The sequence below is a fragment of the Ruditapes philippinarum genome, unplaced genomic scaffold (assembly GCF_026571515.1).
Source record: "Ruditapes philippinarum isolate M1 unplaced genomic scaffold, ASM2657151v2 ctg2662_1_1_1_1, whole genome shotgun sequence".
NCBI classification, from domain to species: domain Eukaryota; kingdom Metazoa; phylum Mollusca; class Bivalvia; order Venerida; family Veneridae; genus Ruditapes; species Ruditapes philippinarum.
Window position 1 is genome coordinate 56,551 of NW_026863937.1, and position 15,290 is coordinate 71,840.

General features: G+C 32.9%; 2 protein-coding genes across 3 annotated transcripts in view; one reads left to right on the forward strand and one right to left on the reverse strand.

Moving 5' to 3' along the window:
* LOC132723886 (diacylglycerol lipase-beta-like) overlaps positions 1-15,290 on the reverse strand; it is a 43,790-nt gene that overhangs the window by 19,297 nt on the left and 9,203 nt on the right. For both annotated transcript variants that reach the window (XM_060708689.1, XM_060708690.1), the window contains exons 8-10: positions 13,157-13,283; positions 1,201-1,284; positions 631-783 (exon numbers count right to left, since the gene is read on the reverse strand). In XM_060708689.1, the coding sequence (XP_060564672.1) occupies positions 631-783; positions 1,201-1,284; positions 13,157-13,283 (364 nt within the window). The remainder of the gene's footprint in view (positions 1-630; positions 784-1,200; positions 1,285-13,156; positions 13,284-15,290) is intronic.
* Positions 3,281-6,054, forward strand: LOC132723887 (uncharacterized). Its single transcript, XM_060708691.1, has 2 exons — positions 3,281-3,767; positions 4,433-6,054. The coding sequence occupies exons 1-2, from the start codon at positions 3,418-3,420 to the stop codon at positions 5,934-5,936; spliced, it is 1,854 nt and encodes a 617-aa protein (XP_060564674.1). The 5' UTR covers positions 3,281-3,417; the 3' UTR covers positions 5,937-6,054.

Genomic DNA, 15,290 nt, shown 5'->3' on the forward strand with positions numbered 1-15,290 from the left:
CAACCATTTTCACCTGTCAAAGATATCATAAACAAATTTTGTTTTACTTTTATTTTCATGCTTTGACTTAAGAGACCGATGCATTAACCTTTAGCCTATTATAATGTTCCAACTTTCAATCTGGACAAAACAGTTCATTTTAAGGGAATTTTTTTCACAATATATGTCGACTGATTAATAAAAACTGCAGACCTTGATCAGAAGGCATGTACAGGATGTGCCTATTAATCTTGGTCTGCACTTGTTGTATAGATAGAATCAGTTCCCCTAGCAGGCTAAGGGACCACTTCTGGTATTCATTCATTACAAGTTTGATTGTACATGTATTTGTTTAATTTCAGGGGCTTACATTCATAAATAAAGTTAATAGACTTGTGTAAAATAGATCAAAGATATTAAACAACTGCTTATTATAAAAGATAAACATAACTCTTCAATAATTTGTAGCAGAGTTACAGAACCTGTTATAAATGATAATAGTGCTGAGAAACTTCATGTTAATTAACTGAATCAATTCATGATAAGCAAAGATAGGATAGATAACTACTTTTGCGCCAAAACCTTAACAGGAAGTAATAAAGTTGACATAGACTTACTCTCCATAGTTTTTCATATAGACAATATACTTACCTCCACTCTCTTGAAAGCGTTCTCAAGTATACCCTCCAAAAGAATTTTGTTACGTATATATATGGCAGATTGGTACATCCCTGTATGGACTGAACCTTTAATACCCCCAAAACATACTGGAGCCCTCTCAACAACCAAGTCTGTTAGAATATCCTGTATTGAAATTACAATAAAGTGTGACTGTCAATTTAACAGAACATACAAATAATATTATGGTACAACTATGCAGTTAAAAAAATAACTTTAAAGAGCTTAAAAAGGAAAACAACACTAACATGTAGTGAAAGTGGGTATCTAAAAGGATGGTCAAAAACAGAAAAATTTAAAATATTGCAGACTCAGTTTGACTGAGTCTGTTTGTTGATGGCAGTAGTAATTGCTATCATTCACACTCCCCTTCCAAGTCAACTGTTCAACATGAAAATGGTGTTTTAATAAAGAAACATCTGCAAATGTTTTCATAAAAAGACGCAACAAATTTTTATACTAATTAAATGATAACTCATATAATAAATGTTTAAAGAAATTAATTTGAAAATCATATATTTAAAACATTGCAAATTATCTTACCTCTAAAGATAGAGTTCCTCTTATTGCGACAATAACCGACTGGTTTTCATTGTCAATACAAACATAGAATGGAATTGCATAAATCTGAAAACAGAAGAAACAAATCCAAACTACATTGTATCCTTTATTTTACTTTCCCTTTTGATAGTAAAAGAAACTACTTAAAAATTTTGATGGTCTTGGTTATAAACATTTTATATAGGTTTACTAGGCAATGCTATCTGTTAAATATAGAAGCTCTAGACATAGAAGTTATCCACAAAAATATAAGATGTGGTTTTCTTTACATAAGTCTACATTAAGCAAGTGACTAGCATGGAAGGCCAATGTTGAACAAACTTTTGGAAAAAACTACTAATTTGACCAGGGGTAATAGCTGTAAAGTCGGTGAATGTGCGTAAGCATGAAACTTAGACTATAAAATGCAATTACTTTACTTTACTAATTGATGCTGCATGTCAAATATCTAAGCTCTGTGCTTTGTAGCCTATATAAAACAAGAGACCCCCGGGTTTGGCCAATATTGACACAAGGGGCATGATTTACACCCATTTTGTAGATGTCAACAAGGTAATGCTACATGACAAATATTTAAATTCTAGGCATTGTATTTTCACAAAATAAGACTTAACAGAGTTTTTTTTTACAAGACTATACTGAGTAAGTGCGAAAAATTTTGGGGGATATAATAAAACTTAATCAACATTGAACAATTAAATGTTTAAAAGTTGAAACAAAAGCACCACAAAGGCATGGCTATATAGGCTCAGATGTAAATTTGTTTGAGTAATCAAAAATAATATTTCAATTGGAGTAGAGACCCAATCAAGAAACTTGTCTGGAATTTTTTTTTTTAATCTCAATTAACTCTTCAGGCCATACATGAGTCAAGGTCAATTTGAGTTTAATATAGGTCACATCTGAATTATTCAATACATTTGTTTGGTAGCAAGTATTGTTTTGTCCAAGTTTAAATAAAATCTGTACATTATTATCAAAAGTATGACAATTTAACCAACATTCAATAATTTGACCATGATGGTCAAGGTCATTTAAAGGTCAAGGTCAGTTCAATTGATTTACACAAAAGTCTTATCCTAAAAATGTTCTGTTATAATATGAAGTCAATCCATTCAATAACAAAAAAGTTATAGCCACTTACAGTAATAAAATGAAAATTTCAATAATCTGACCTTCAAGGTCAAGGTCATTTATGAGTGGAGCTCAAGGGTCTGTATAGTTAACTGAAAGGTCTATCATAAAAAATTATTATATTCAAGTTTGAAGACAATCCATTGAAAAATAACAAAGTTACAGCCACTAACAGCAAATAAACAAGCAAAATTTAGACATTTGGCCTTGAAGGTCAATGTCATTTAAGGATGAAGGTCAAGGTTAGTCTAGTCTACTTAAAGGTCTTGTTCCAAGGGTTGCTGTTGCAAAGTATAAAGACATAACACCGAGAACTAAAAAAATTATGATCAAGGTACAACTTTGTGAACTGCTACGCCAAGGTGACTGTAACAATACCTTTTTTTTTTAAATCAAGCTAAAAATACATAATGTTAATCTTCACATGATAGTGATAATACCTTAAATTTTATTCAAAAGTCAAGACACTTGAATAATTATTATATTTTTCAAATTTCATCTTCAATCATTAAAGTAGCAAACTGATTAAAATTGTGTATAATATTATATATATATTATACAGTTGATTTATCACTTAACTACATGTACAATATGTATGCTATGTCAATACATTATACATACAGATGCACAGGACTGAGTGTTTCACTTTAAACATTAGACTTTTAAATCACTTGTACAGTACTTTTGTATTGCGATAAATATACCAGAAATAATAGAGAACAATTCTTCTTATACCTTCTCAATAATATCATAAACTGCAGTTTTTTAAACTAAATACCACAAATATTACAGTCAGAACATGACCTGATTTCATTTACAAATAGATAAAGCAGTAAATATACAGTTAATTTCCGCCGATACAAAAAAAAATACATGAATTGAACAAACTGTGTGTAAACTTGTAATCTTATCTCGTGTTCACTCAAAAATCAATGTCATGTGACAAAACAAATTCAAGGGCCTTGAAGGCTGTCAACTGTATATAACCTGTACAAATATAATCTACTTGATTGATTTTTTTTATAAAATGGAGTAATAAGCAGTTTACAACAGTTTTGTATAAAGATGGCATCTGTAGGAAGTACAAATGCATCAGACGAAATATTTGACTTCATGTGTAGAGTTTGTAAACGTAATGGTAAACATTGTGAGGGGGAGAAATACTGCGAGCAATGTCAGGATTACTTCTGTTTGACTTGTGTCAAGGTACATGATGACATCCCATCACTAACTAGGCATACAATATTGGATAAAGAACACTTCCCAAGGGAACCGACAAAAAAGGACACGGTCAGTAAATCTGTGTTAGAGGCACCAACAGAAAGGTGTGAGAGACATAGTCATCATTTCATTGACATGTACTGTCAAAATCATGATGATGTTGGGTGTGGAACATGCATGGCAGTAAACCATAGGTAAAACTCACTCAAGCTTTATGGCTACATGTATTTTTCAATATCATAAATGGTCATGGGGGATTTAAGATAATATATATATGATTGGATATGCTATTAAATCAATTTTTCAACCATTTTTGTAGTGTTTAAGTAGTCTCTATGTACACTAAGATTGAATTTGTGTAAAAATGCAATGTCGCTGCATTAATCAATTTAACAGAAGTAGATTTTTTTTGTTTGTAAAAGGTTAAAGGATAACCTATGACCCTGGGGCGAGCCAATTTTGAACCTAGGGGCAAAATATGAACAACTTTGGTAGAATACTATTAGATGATACTATATACCAAACATCAAAGCTCTAAGCCTTGTACCTTCAGACAAGAAGTTTTTACTATATCATAGTATATGCACATAATGAAAATCAATGATATAGGAGAATTGCTTTTTTTCCCTCAGCATCTGTTTTTGTGTGTGTTTTTTGACATGAAAGTCTATAAAATTACAATGAAAGGTTTCATCAAATAAACACAAATCTACTGGTCGGTGCATCAGCTAGTTTCTCCTGGAAAATGAGATAAATCTAGTTAAAATTTGTTTTATCGGACCATAATCATTTGCCCGAATATATGTAGCTCATTTGACATTTTCATTCTTTTAGATAACACATTCTTGTTTTATTTCAGATTATGCAAAGATATTTTCTATATACCAGAATATGTTGAAAACAAAAGAAGACTTGCTAGAACTACTGAAATGGAACACAAACTTAATGAAGTTATCAAAAGCATTACTGAGCAACTTGATATCTTTAAAAGAGAAAAATCAAGAATCCTGAAATCAAGAGAAGAGACCTTAGAAGTGGTGAAAAAGTTCAGAAAAGAAATCAATGACAGGCTAGATGAGCTTGAAAAAGCAAGTGTCGCTGATATATCTGGTCAGTATGCAGTCCTTGTTGACATTGTAGACAAAGGAATGACAATGCTTGAGACAAATAAACTCAAAGTTAAAAATAGCCTTGATGTGCTTTCAGCTGACAGTGACCAAATAACCCAGAATTTTGTAAATATTAAGAAGTCAAAAAAGGTGGCCACTGAAATTATTGATGTTCTTGAACAAAACAAACTCCCCATACAATCCAAGAATATTGACTTTGCTGCTGATATAAGAATATCATCTTTGTTAAAAGAGATAAATGCTCTAGGAAAAGCATTACAACAAGTTACAACAAGAAATGAAGATTTGAAAACCATGACGAGTCCAGATTTGAAAACCGCGGCAAGTCCAGATTTCAAAACCGTGGCAAGTCCAGATTTGAAAACCGTGGCAAGTCCAGATTTGAAAACCGAGGCAAGTCCAAATTTGAAAACTGTGGCAAGTCCAAAGGAAGAGGGTTTATATAAGACCACACAGGTAAAGAAATATTGTGTGAGAGGTAGGGCAGACAAATTTGACTGTAGCATACTTACAGCTTGTACAATGGAAGATGGCACGATTATATTGGCAGAAGGCCGTAACAACAAAATAAAACGCTTGAATGGTTCAACATTTGCTGTCAGAGACTCCTGTGATATGCCTGGTAAACCATGGCAAGTGTGTAGTATCAGGAATGATCAGGTTGCTGTAAGTTTGCCCCGTAAAGAGAAAGTTCTGTTTGTTTCTCTAGCCAACAGAATGAGTGTAACACAAAACATATCAACAGGTTTCAACTGTCATGGTCTTGCTCACACTGAGGGCAATCTATACATTTCTGACAGATTTTCAGCAGTTTATGTATACAACATGATGGGTGGACAACTACAAAAATTCACTAAGGATCCTCCGAGGAGGGAAATGTCATATGCCATTCGTAGCCTGGCTGTAACTGAAGATGCTTCAAAAGTTTTTGTTGCTGGCTGGAATAATGGGCTGATTGTTTTAGACAACCAAGGAAAAGTTGTAGGAAAATTTAATGGTCCACAATTAGATGGGGCCTGGGACTGTCATCTGACAGGTAGGGGAAGTCTACTAATGTCTAACAATATCTCAAATAATGTGCTACAATTCGGATTGGATGGTAAACTGAGAGGTGAAGTTGTGAGATTTACTGACCAGAATGGCAGTTACAAAGGACTCTGTTGCAATAAAGAAATGACCAAAATGATAATAGGGAAATCTGGAGATGAGATTGAAGTATATGACTTAATGTAACACAGTATGCAATAAATACAATGAATGTAAAATCTACAAAAACAGATTCTTGACTATATCATAACAGTTTTTGATTTTCAATGTACTTTTAATACAATTCTGATTTGACTAAAATAAACAGTGTCTTTATTTGTTATAAAAAACAACAAAAAATAATTACGTGTTTGGTAAACACAAATGACCCCAGCCCAGATTCTTGTCAATAACAATTTTAAAAACAAGAAATGTTGAATGACACATATGACCCCCTTTCTAGCCCTTGACTCATACTATTGGTAATTTTGTTATGGAAACATGCCTTAATGGGTACATGGAAGAGTTCAGTCATGGAAAAACTAGAACTCCGCAAGTCGGATGTGTCGCCTTGTGAACTTAAATGTAGGTTATTTATAAACACTGCTAAAGGGCAATAACAAAAAAAATAAGAAGTGCAGAGTACCAGTTCTTGTGCACTGCACTTCTTTGTATGAGATCTATCATCCTATGAAGATAATCAAGTCCATAGTTTTTATAGTTGAAGAGAAATGGACAATAAACTAAAAATAAAAAGTGTAGAGTACCAGTTCTTGTGCACTGCACTTCTTTTTAATGAGATCTTTCATCCTATGAAGATAATCAAGTCCATAGCTTTTATAGTTGAAGAGAAATGGCCTGGACAGAATTAAAGTATGAAAATTAACAAAGGGCAATAACTCAAAAAACATAAACTGCCGGTTTTTGTGCACTGAGTTCATCTCGATGAGACCTATCATCCTATGAAGTTTCATGTCCAAAACTTTTATAGTTTAGGAGAAATGGCCTGGATAAAAATACAGTATGAAATTTAAACAAGAGGGCCATGATGGCCCTGAAATCGCTCACCTGTATATAGGCCCCAGGGGCGGGGCCAATTTTAACCCAGGGGCTTTTATTTTAATAAACTTGGTAGACACCCATTTGAAGATGTTTCATGCTAAATATCTAAGCTCTATAAGCTCTAGCTCTAAGAAGATTTTTTAAGTTTTTACTATACACATATAGGGAAAAACAATGACCCCCCCCCCCCCTCTGAGCGGGTCCAATTTTGTCCCCAGGGCTTGTATTTGAACAATTTTGGTAGACACTCACTAGAAGATAATTCAAGCTTAATATCTAAACTCTAGCTCTTTGGGTTTTTAACAGAAGATTTATTAAGTTTTTACTATATACATATAAGGAAAATCAATGATCCCCGGGCCAGGGCTAATTTTAACCCCAGGGCCCATATTTGAACAACTAGAAATGTGTCGTCACGCCACGGATGCCCCCGCATGCAGCCAAAATTTCAGATGTTATAATATTTAGTTCCAAATTTGTTTGCACAATAATGTTTTTCATTTTTAAGTTCAAAGCCCTTAAAACTATTCAATGATAACACAAACCATTTTTAAGGTGACAACGGAGTCAATTATCACTGAAAATACCTAAAATGAGATATTTTGCTTAGTAGATTTATCAACCTTTTCTGAACACATTCGTGATTTATTTTTGGAAGCAGTTAGTCCAAAAAATGTGTTTTTAAACGTTTTAAAACGGTACCTGTACCATTTTTATCTGCTATTCGCGTAACCTGTCAATTATCGATAACGCTCCGCCCCCTGTTGAGGCATCAATGGGGGAAATCGGTAGTTCCATATATGCGTGAATTACGTATCCATACTGGTCCATACCACTCGTAATTCATGTATCGTACAAATACCGTACATCTTTTATGAATATCGTCTACCTTTTATTTATCCTTTTTTATAAAATAAGAAATTATCGGCCAATGTACGTAACATAATGTATGAAACATAGATAATTAAGCATAGCGGCAATTCGCACGACCACGGGGTTGATTAGAAATATAGAACAACTTTGCTAAAATATCCATAATGTGTGAAAATAATTTGTCTGTCCTGTTAATCTGATAGATATTACATTGAGTTTATGGACTTTTTTACGGATTCAAGGACTTGCTTTACATTCAACCTCGTTTTCTAACAATGTCAAGTAAAACAACAACAAAAACAGACAACATTTTTTATGTGAACGCCTATATGACTTGTGGTAAGGTGTCCCTGACAAATTTCTAAACCATTTTAGGTTGTCTAAGGATGATTATTTCTCTATGAATCAATTAAAAAAGATAATAAAATATATTATCAGTGAATGCTTTGAATAAATTGTTCGCCAGTAAATCGAACACAGTACTAACAAGAACCGGTTGAACCGGGTGATGCTCCCCGAGAAGGTTCTGGACACAGGAAAGTATAAACAAGGGTGCCATAGTCACAAAATACGCCCGTTTACGAAAGCTTTAGATGGAGATGGGGGCATTATGGATCTAAAAAATTCTGATTTAAGATTTTATTCTAGGGAAATACATTTCATTACAATTCTTAATCTTTGAATGAGCTGAACTGATATTTACTTGAAAATTAAAATATAATTAAATTTCTATGAGAAAGTATTTACATTTGATAAGGTAATTACTGTATGATCTTTATGAACAAATACCAAGTCTACAGAACACCATAGTTATCACAGTTAAGAATCTTGACCAATGAATGAAACATGTGTAAATAAATGTTACATTCTTTAGAACATACTCAAGTCCAAGAAAGAGGATTACTTTATGCCCTTTGATTAAATTCTATTTTTAGAATTGAAAGTGAAAGTAGATCAAGGGGAGTAATTGTGTAAGTCATTTATGAACAAAGTAATAACTTTGTTGTCGCCCTTTGATTAAATTCTATTTACAAAATCTGGATATTTCATCATCTTTAGTGACCTTGACCTTGTATATATTGACCTAAATTATATGTATCACAGCCATAGTCTTGATAATGACCATTTGTGTTACAATCCCTCAATAAATGATGACTAAATGGTCCATATACACATCTTCATATTTTTATCTGAACTTTGACCTCTATGTGTGACCTTGACCTTGGCCGCAAAGACCTGAATCTTGCACGCGACACTCCGCCTCACAATGGTGAACATTTGTGCCAAGTAATATTGAAATCCCTCTATACATGTGGAAGTTTTGCTCCGGACAAGCATTTTTCAATGAGCTCTAAGTGTGACCTTGACCTTTGACCTAGAGACCTGGTTCATGTGCGCGACACTGCTCCTCATAGTGGTGAACATTTCTATGAAGTTTCATTAAAATCCCTCCATACATGTAGGAGATATGCTCCGGACAAAATTGGACGCCGCCCGCCCGCAAGGGGCGTTCCCATAATACGTCCCGTTTTTCAAACGGGCGTATAAAAAAGTGAACAAAGGGCAAAAACTCCAAAATTAGGCAAAGCAGAGTTATGTTTTTTTTTGCACTGCACTTCTATTCAATGAGATCTATCTATCTATAAAGTTTCCTGATGATATCAGAGTTATGTCCCGGGTAAAAGTCAAAGTGTAAAAATGAACAAAGAGCAATAACTCCAAAAATTAGACCAGGCTTTGTTAAGGTTCTAAAGCATTGCAATTCTATCCAATTATATCTAGCTACCTAGACTCCCAGACAAAGTTCAAAGTGTCAAAATGAACAAAGGGCAATAACTCCAAAAGTAGGCAAGGCAGAGTTACGGTTCTTGTGCACTGCACACCTACTCAATGAGATCTATCTACCTACAAAGTTTCATGTTGATACCTCTTATACTTTTAGAGTTATGTCCCGGACAAAGTTCAAAGTGTAAAATAAACAAAGGGGGGTAATTCATAAATAAGGCAAGGCAGAGTTACGGTTCTTGTGCACTGCACACCTACTCAATGAGATCTATCTACCTACAAAGTTTCATGTTGATACCTCTTATACTTTTAGAGTTATGTCCCGGACAAGAAAAGGGGACGGACGGAAAGACGGACGGACGGACGGACAAGGCGGCGACTATATGCTCCCCCGAAATTTTTTCGGGGAGCATAATAAACCTTGGACAAAGTATGGAATTTATTGTATATCCCAGTAGAAACTGGATCTCTATGTCCTGCATAGATGATACGTGTATTCATGATAATAGAAGTCAAGAAGGTCAGATCATAATGATCGAGTGATACCTTTTATTTCTATTAAAATATGTGAAGCATTTATATCAATTTGGAGGAAAAAATATATAATATCCCGTTCTTATTTGTACATCTACCATGGACTTTAAAAGACCGTCAGAAGCTCAGTTTTTTGTTATTTTAATTTATATTTTAACGGAATTTCATACACGAATACACAGACAGATTGACACTGGTATAATATAATAATAATGCTGATGATAATAGTAATAAACTTCAAAAGTGAAACAATTAAATACCCCGATAGCGGTGCGCAGATACGTTCCATTTCCCCCACCGAGTGCCTCAAATTTTACCGAAAGTCACGTGGCATGTGCGACCGATACCAGACGGACGGTAAATCACGTTAAGATTTGAAGAAATTTTTGTTATAAACTGATATTAATCAGCAACTTTTTAATTGGTCAGATGTCACTGGGTCATAAAATGTTGTTAGAGTATGTTACCGCAACTTGTGACCCTCTCTGGTGCGATATTTGTGTATTATGCAATTATTTAGCCTGAAACGTAGGGGTCCGAGAGAGAACAGCCGATTTATGACACTTCGTTTGATGCGGGTCGGACTAACTTTGAATCGGCATAACTTTTTTAATAATCAAGCAATTAACATGCGGTTTAAAGCACATGAAATGGAATTCATTTACGGAGGGAACCGTGTCAGGGATTTTTGTTTGCTCAATCAGCGACTTAATTATCTTTAATTACGTAATATGTATGGTGAAAAAAGTCGCATAAAATGTTTGACGTTACGTAATATTTTTTTGAGAAAAGATAGAAAAAATTTGAGACACGGTTCCCCAGATATTATAAGTATGTTTATTTTCCAAAAGTTTGATGACAAAAAAATAAAAAATGACTTTGATATGACGATTTAAAATTTTAGGATTTTTATTAAAAATCAATCATTTACAAAGGCATTTTTTTCAAATATGTTATTTTATATGATGATCAACGACATTTAATGCACAACGATTAAATAAATAACAATTATTACTAAAATAAGTTGGTTTAAATGACATTTATGTGAGTACCACGGAAAGTGTCTGTTGTCACCTTAAACAAAGTTCAAGGCACTGAAACTATTCAGTGTTAACCTTTTGTAAATTGCATATTGCATATTTCTAGCCAAATTAATGGCTACATACATTTCCACAAAAGTATGAGTGCTGAAACTGAAAATTCAAAATTTTTCCAACATTCAAGGGAGACAACTTTGTCCAAAATCATTGAACCACGACCAAATTCAAACTTGAACTGCTTATTCCTAAGATGTATATGTATGTCAAAGAGTTGAATGAGTACAACCATTGAGAAGATAATGAACTGAAACTTTCTGATTTTTTTTTCAAGGTTCTAGAGGGATAACTCTGTCAGCTATCATCAAGCCATGACCAAATTGGAAATTGACCAATGCATTCTTATGACATATCTGAGTTGAATATGTACAACTGTTGGGGAGATAATGAATGGGAACTGAAAATTTCCTTTTTTTTCAAAGTTAAAGGGGCATAACTCTGCCAAAAATCATCGAACCATGACACAATTTGAACTTGACCTGCATATTTCTTTGCTGTACCCATATGTCAAATTTGAGTTGAATGTGTAATATTCTAGAGGAGATAATGAACGGAAACTGAAAATTTCATATTATTTTCAAAGTGAAAGGGACAAAACTCTGCCAAAAATCATCGAACTATGGCCAAATTCGAACTTGACCTGCGCATTCCTTTGACATATCTATATGTCAAATTTACTTGAATATGTAACTCTGTTAGGGAGATAATGAACTGACACTGAAAATTTCATATTATTTTCAAAGTGAAAGGGGCATTACTCTGCAAAAAGTCATAGAACCATAACCAAATTCGAACTAGGCCTGCGCATTTTTTTAACGTAGCCATATGTCAAATTTGAATGTGTAATACTGTTGGGGAGATAATGAACGGAAACTGAAAATTTCATATTATTTTCAAAGTAAAAGGGGCATAACTCTGCCAAAAATCATCGAACCATGACCAAAGTCGAACTTGACCTGTATTTTCTCATGACATATCCATATGTTAAGATTGAGTTGAATGTGTAATACCGTTGGGGAGATAATGAACAGAAACTGAAAATTTCATATTATTTTCAAAGTAAAAGGGGCATAACTCTGTCAAAAATCATCGAACCATGACCAAATTCGAATTTGACCTGTATGTTGTCATGACATATCCATATGCCAAATTTGAGTTGAATGTGTGCAACTGCTACTAAGATAATGAATGGAAACTGATGATGACAGAATGACGGAAGGACGGAATGACGGAACAACGGAACAGGGTAAAACTAAATGCCCCAGCCATTATATGGTGGTGGGATAAAAATGGTAGACACCCATTTATTATTAGAAGATGTTTCATGCTAAATATCTTAACTCTAGCTCTACAGGTTTTTTTAAAGAAGATTTTTTAAGTTTTTACTATATACATAAATGGAAAACAATGACCACCTGGGGTGGGGCCAATTTTGACCCCAGGGCTTTTATTTGAACAAACTTGGTAGACACCTATTAGAAGATGTTTCATGCTAAATATCTTAGCTCTAGCTCTACAGGTTTTTTAAAAGAAGATTTTTTAAGTTTTTACTATATACATAAAGGGAAAACAATGACCCCCTGGGGTGGGGCCAAATTTTGACGCCAGGACATTTATTTGAACAAACTTGATAGACACTGACTAGATGATGATATATATCTTAAGCTGATATCACAAAGTTCATATTTGTATCTGTAATAGTGCATGTGTAAAAACATTACTGGTTGCTATTGCTAAGGGAAAAAGAAAGTTCCAAAAGATTACATATTTCAAAAACCAATTAAAAAGTTATATTTCAGACAATGTGTAGTTTTAATTTCTAATTTTCTGAATTATATTTAATTATTCATGAATTTGCATAAGACAATTTTCAAAAAAAATATTAAAATATGACATAGAAAAAAGGGTTGAAAAGTAAATACAAAATTTCTTATACAAAGTCAATGTTCAAACACATCATAATTATCAATAAATGTATAAAACCTCTGAAAACTGGAAACGTCTAAAAATCTAACTTTTGGTCAAATCTGGACAGGTTTTGGTTTTCAGATTTTTAATGTACATTTAAAATTTTACCTCATTTAGGAAAGACACATGGACTAGATCATCAATGGAACAGCCAGTTTGTAAACAGAATGCTGCTGTGTTAGCTAGAAGTTTATCATCTTTCACAATATGACCTGGAGGTTCCTTCATACCCCAACTGTAACATATATTAGTTAATTTGTTAATTAGTTTTTATATATCACATAATTCTTTGTTCAACTATTTTACTCAAAATAAGATAATGACAGTCTATCTCAAAGTGACATTATACCTTTCCAAGGGTACAGATTGAGGGAACAGATAATAAGTTTACATTTTGCCATAATTCCTTTCAATTTTATAGTTTACATCCAATGAACAACAAATAACTCATGTGGCCAAAGAAAATGTCTGTAAATATCCATTGGAATTTACCTGTAACAATCAATTTTTAAAAAGATTAAAAAGTAAGGCAATCTTTTATAATTTTATGCAGACCTATGTTTTATCCTATACATTTTCCAATTTCAACTGTTGGTCAATCACCATTTTAACAGTCAATCTTCTAAAATATATAGTCAATTCAGCACAACATGACAAAGGAAAAAATCAGTGTAATGTCACTTCAAGTTTCTTTTTCTAAAGAAAGACCACCTTATAGTTTCTTGACAAATGTGATGTTTTTAGTTAAATATAAACAACAAAGAAGCTATTACTATGTTGCAAAAATTACTAATCAGATATTGAGGGTTAATGTACATTTCTTCATGCATTAATATCAGCAGAAGCATGGGGACCCAATTAAAGCCCAAGCCAGCTGGACAAAGGATTCAGTCTGCGGGCTTCTGCAGATGTACATGTAAATGCACAAAAAGGTGTATTAGCTTAATTTTAGCATGAAAGTACATGTATGTAAGACTTTCTGATTGGTTATTGATTATTTGTTTTTAGTATAAATAAACCAATTTTGTAATGCTTGAATCATGCATAATAAAAATGTTAAATAACAATGCATGTGTGATTTTTTGCATTAATGTGTGATGTCTTCTTCAATAATGTACCTGCACACTTAGTTCTTATGCAAGAATACATGTCAATGAATATATTAAAATATTCTCTTTTTAAGAACATTATGAATTTGTAACAAATTGAAACGTTTTAATGAATGGTTATGAAATGATGGAATGTGCACCAACATTAAAATGTTTCATTTCAATGTTGATTCAAATAGTCTCTCATTTTACAGATAATGTTACCTTAGTGCAGTAACAGCAAAACATGATTATCATATTCAACATGTCATCAGGGAAAATAATTCACAATTCACACAAAAAAATATTTACATCTAATCAACACATCACTAGCTTTCAAGCTTAAATGAATACATTTATTATAACTTATGTTATATATAGTAAAGACTGTCTCAGTGACCCCCTGTATATAGCGACGTTCTGTCTTAAGTGACCATAATTAGGTGCACCGAACAGTATTTACTATATAAATGGTCTGTATGTAGCGACTCCCTGTCTAGTCTGTACAACGACCATGATTTAGCATCTCCTGTTACGGTATAAAAGCTGTGGAAAGCGACTTTTGCAAAAGGAGTAACTCGAATGGGGTTACAAAAAATTAAAAGTTTTTAAGAAATTAAAATTAAAGCATATCTGAGGCATAATGGGGCTTTAAGGAAATAAGAAAGTGAAATATAAGATGAGGGAAGCAAGGCAAAAACAAAAGTTAAGGACATAAGAAGGTGAAAATTACAGTTTGGAAAACCAGAATATAAAAAGTACATAAAAAGTTTAACTAAAGGTTTCAAACAAATTAAACACCATTTTTTCCGAACAATGTTTGATAAATGTACATCAATACAGAATCCTAAACCTTTATTCATTTTTATTCTACTGTACGTGTTTTATTGTAGATATTGTATCTTATTAGTAAAATTGAATTTAAACAGTTTTTTTGGGTTTTTTTACAAACAAATTTATCAATATGATCAAGATGTAACTTTTAAATACTAATGTAATGGTGCAGTTTATAATCTTAACCAATGATACATGCAATTTTATTAATACTGTCTTGTTTTTATAAATGATACATGGTATGTTTAATATATGTTAAATACAAATAAGAAAATACAATTAAACCGTAAGTATGGTAGTATCCTGCTATCAAAAAAAAT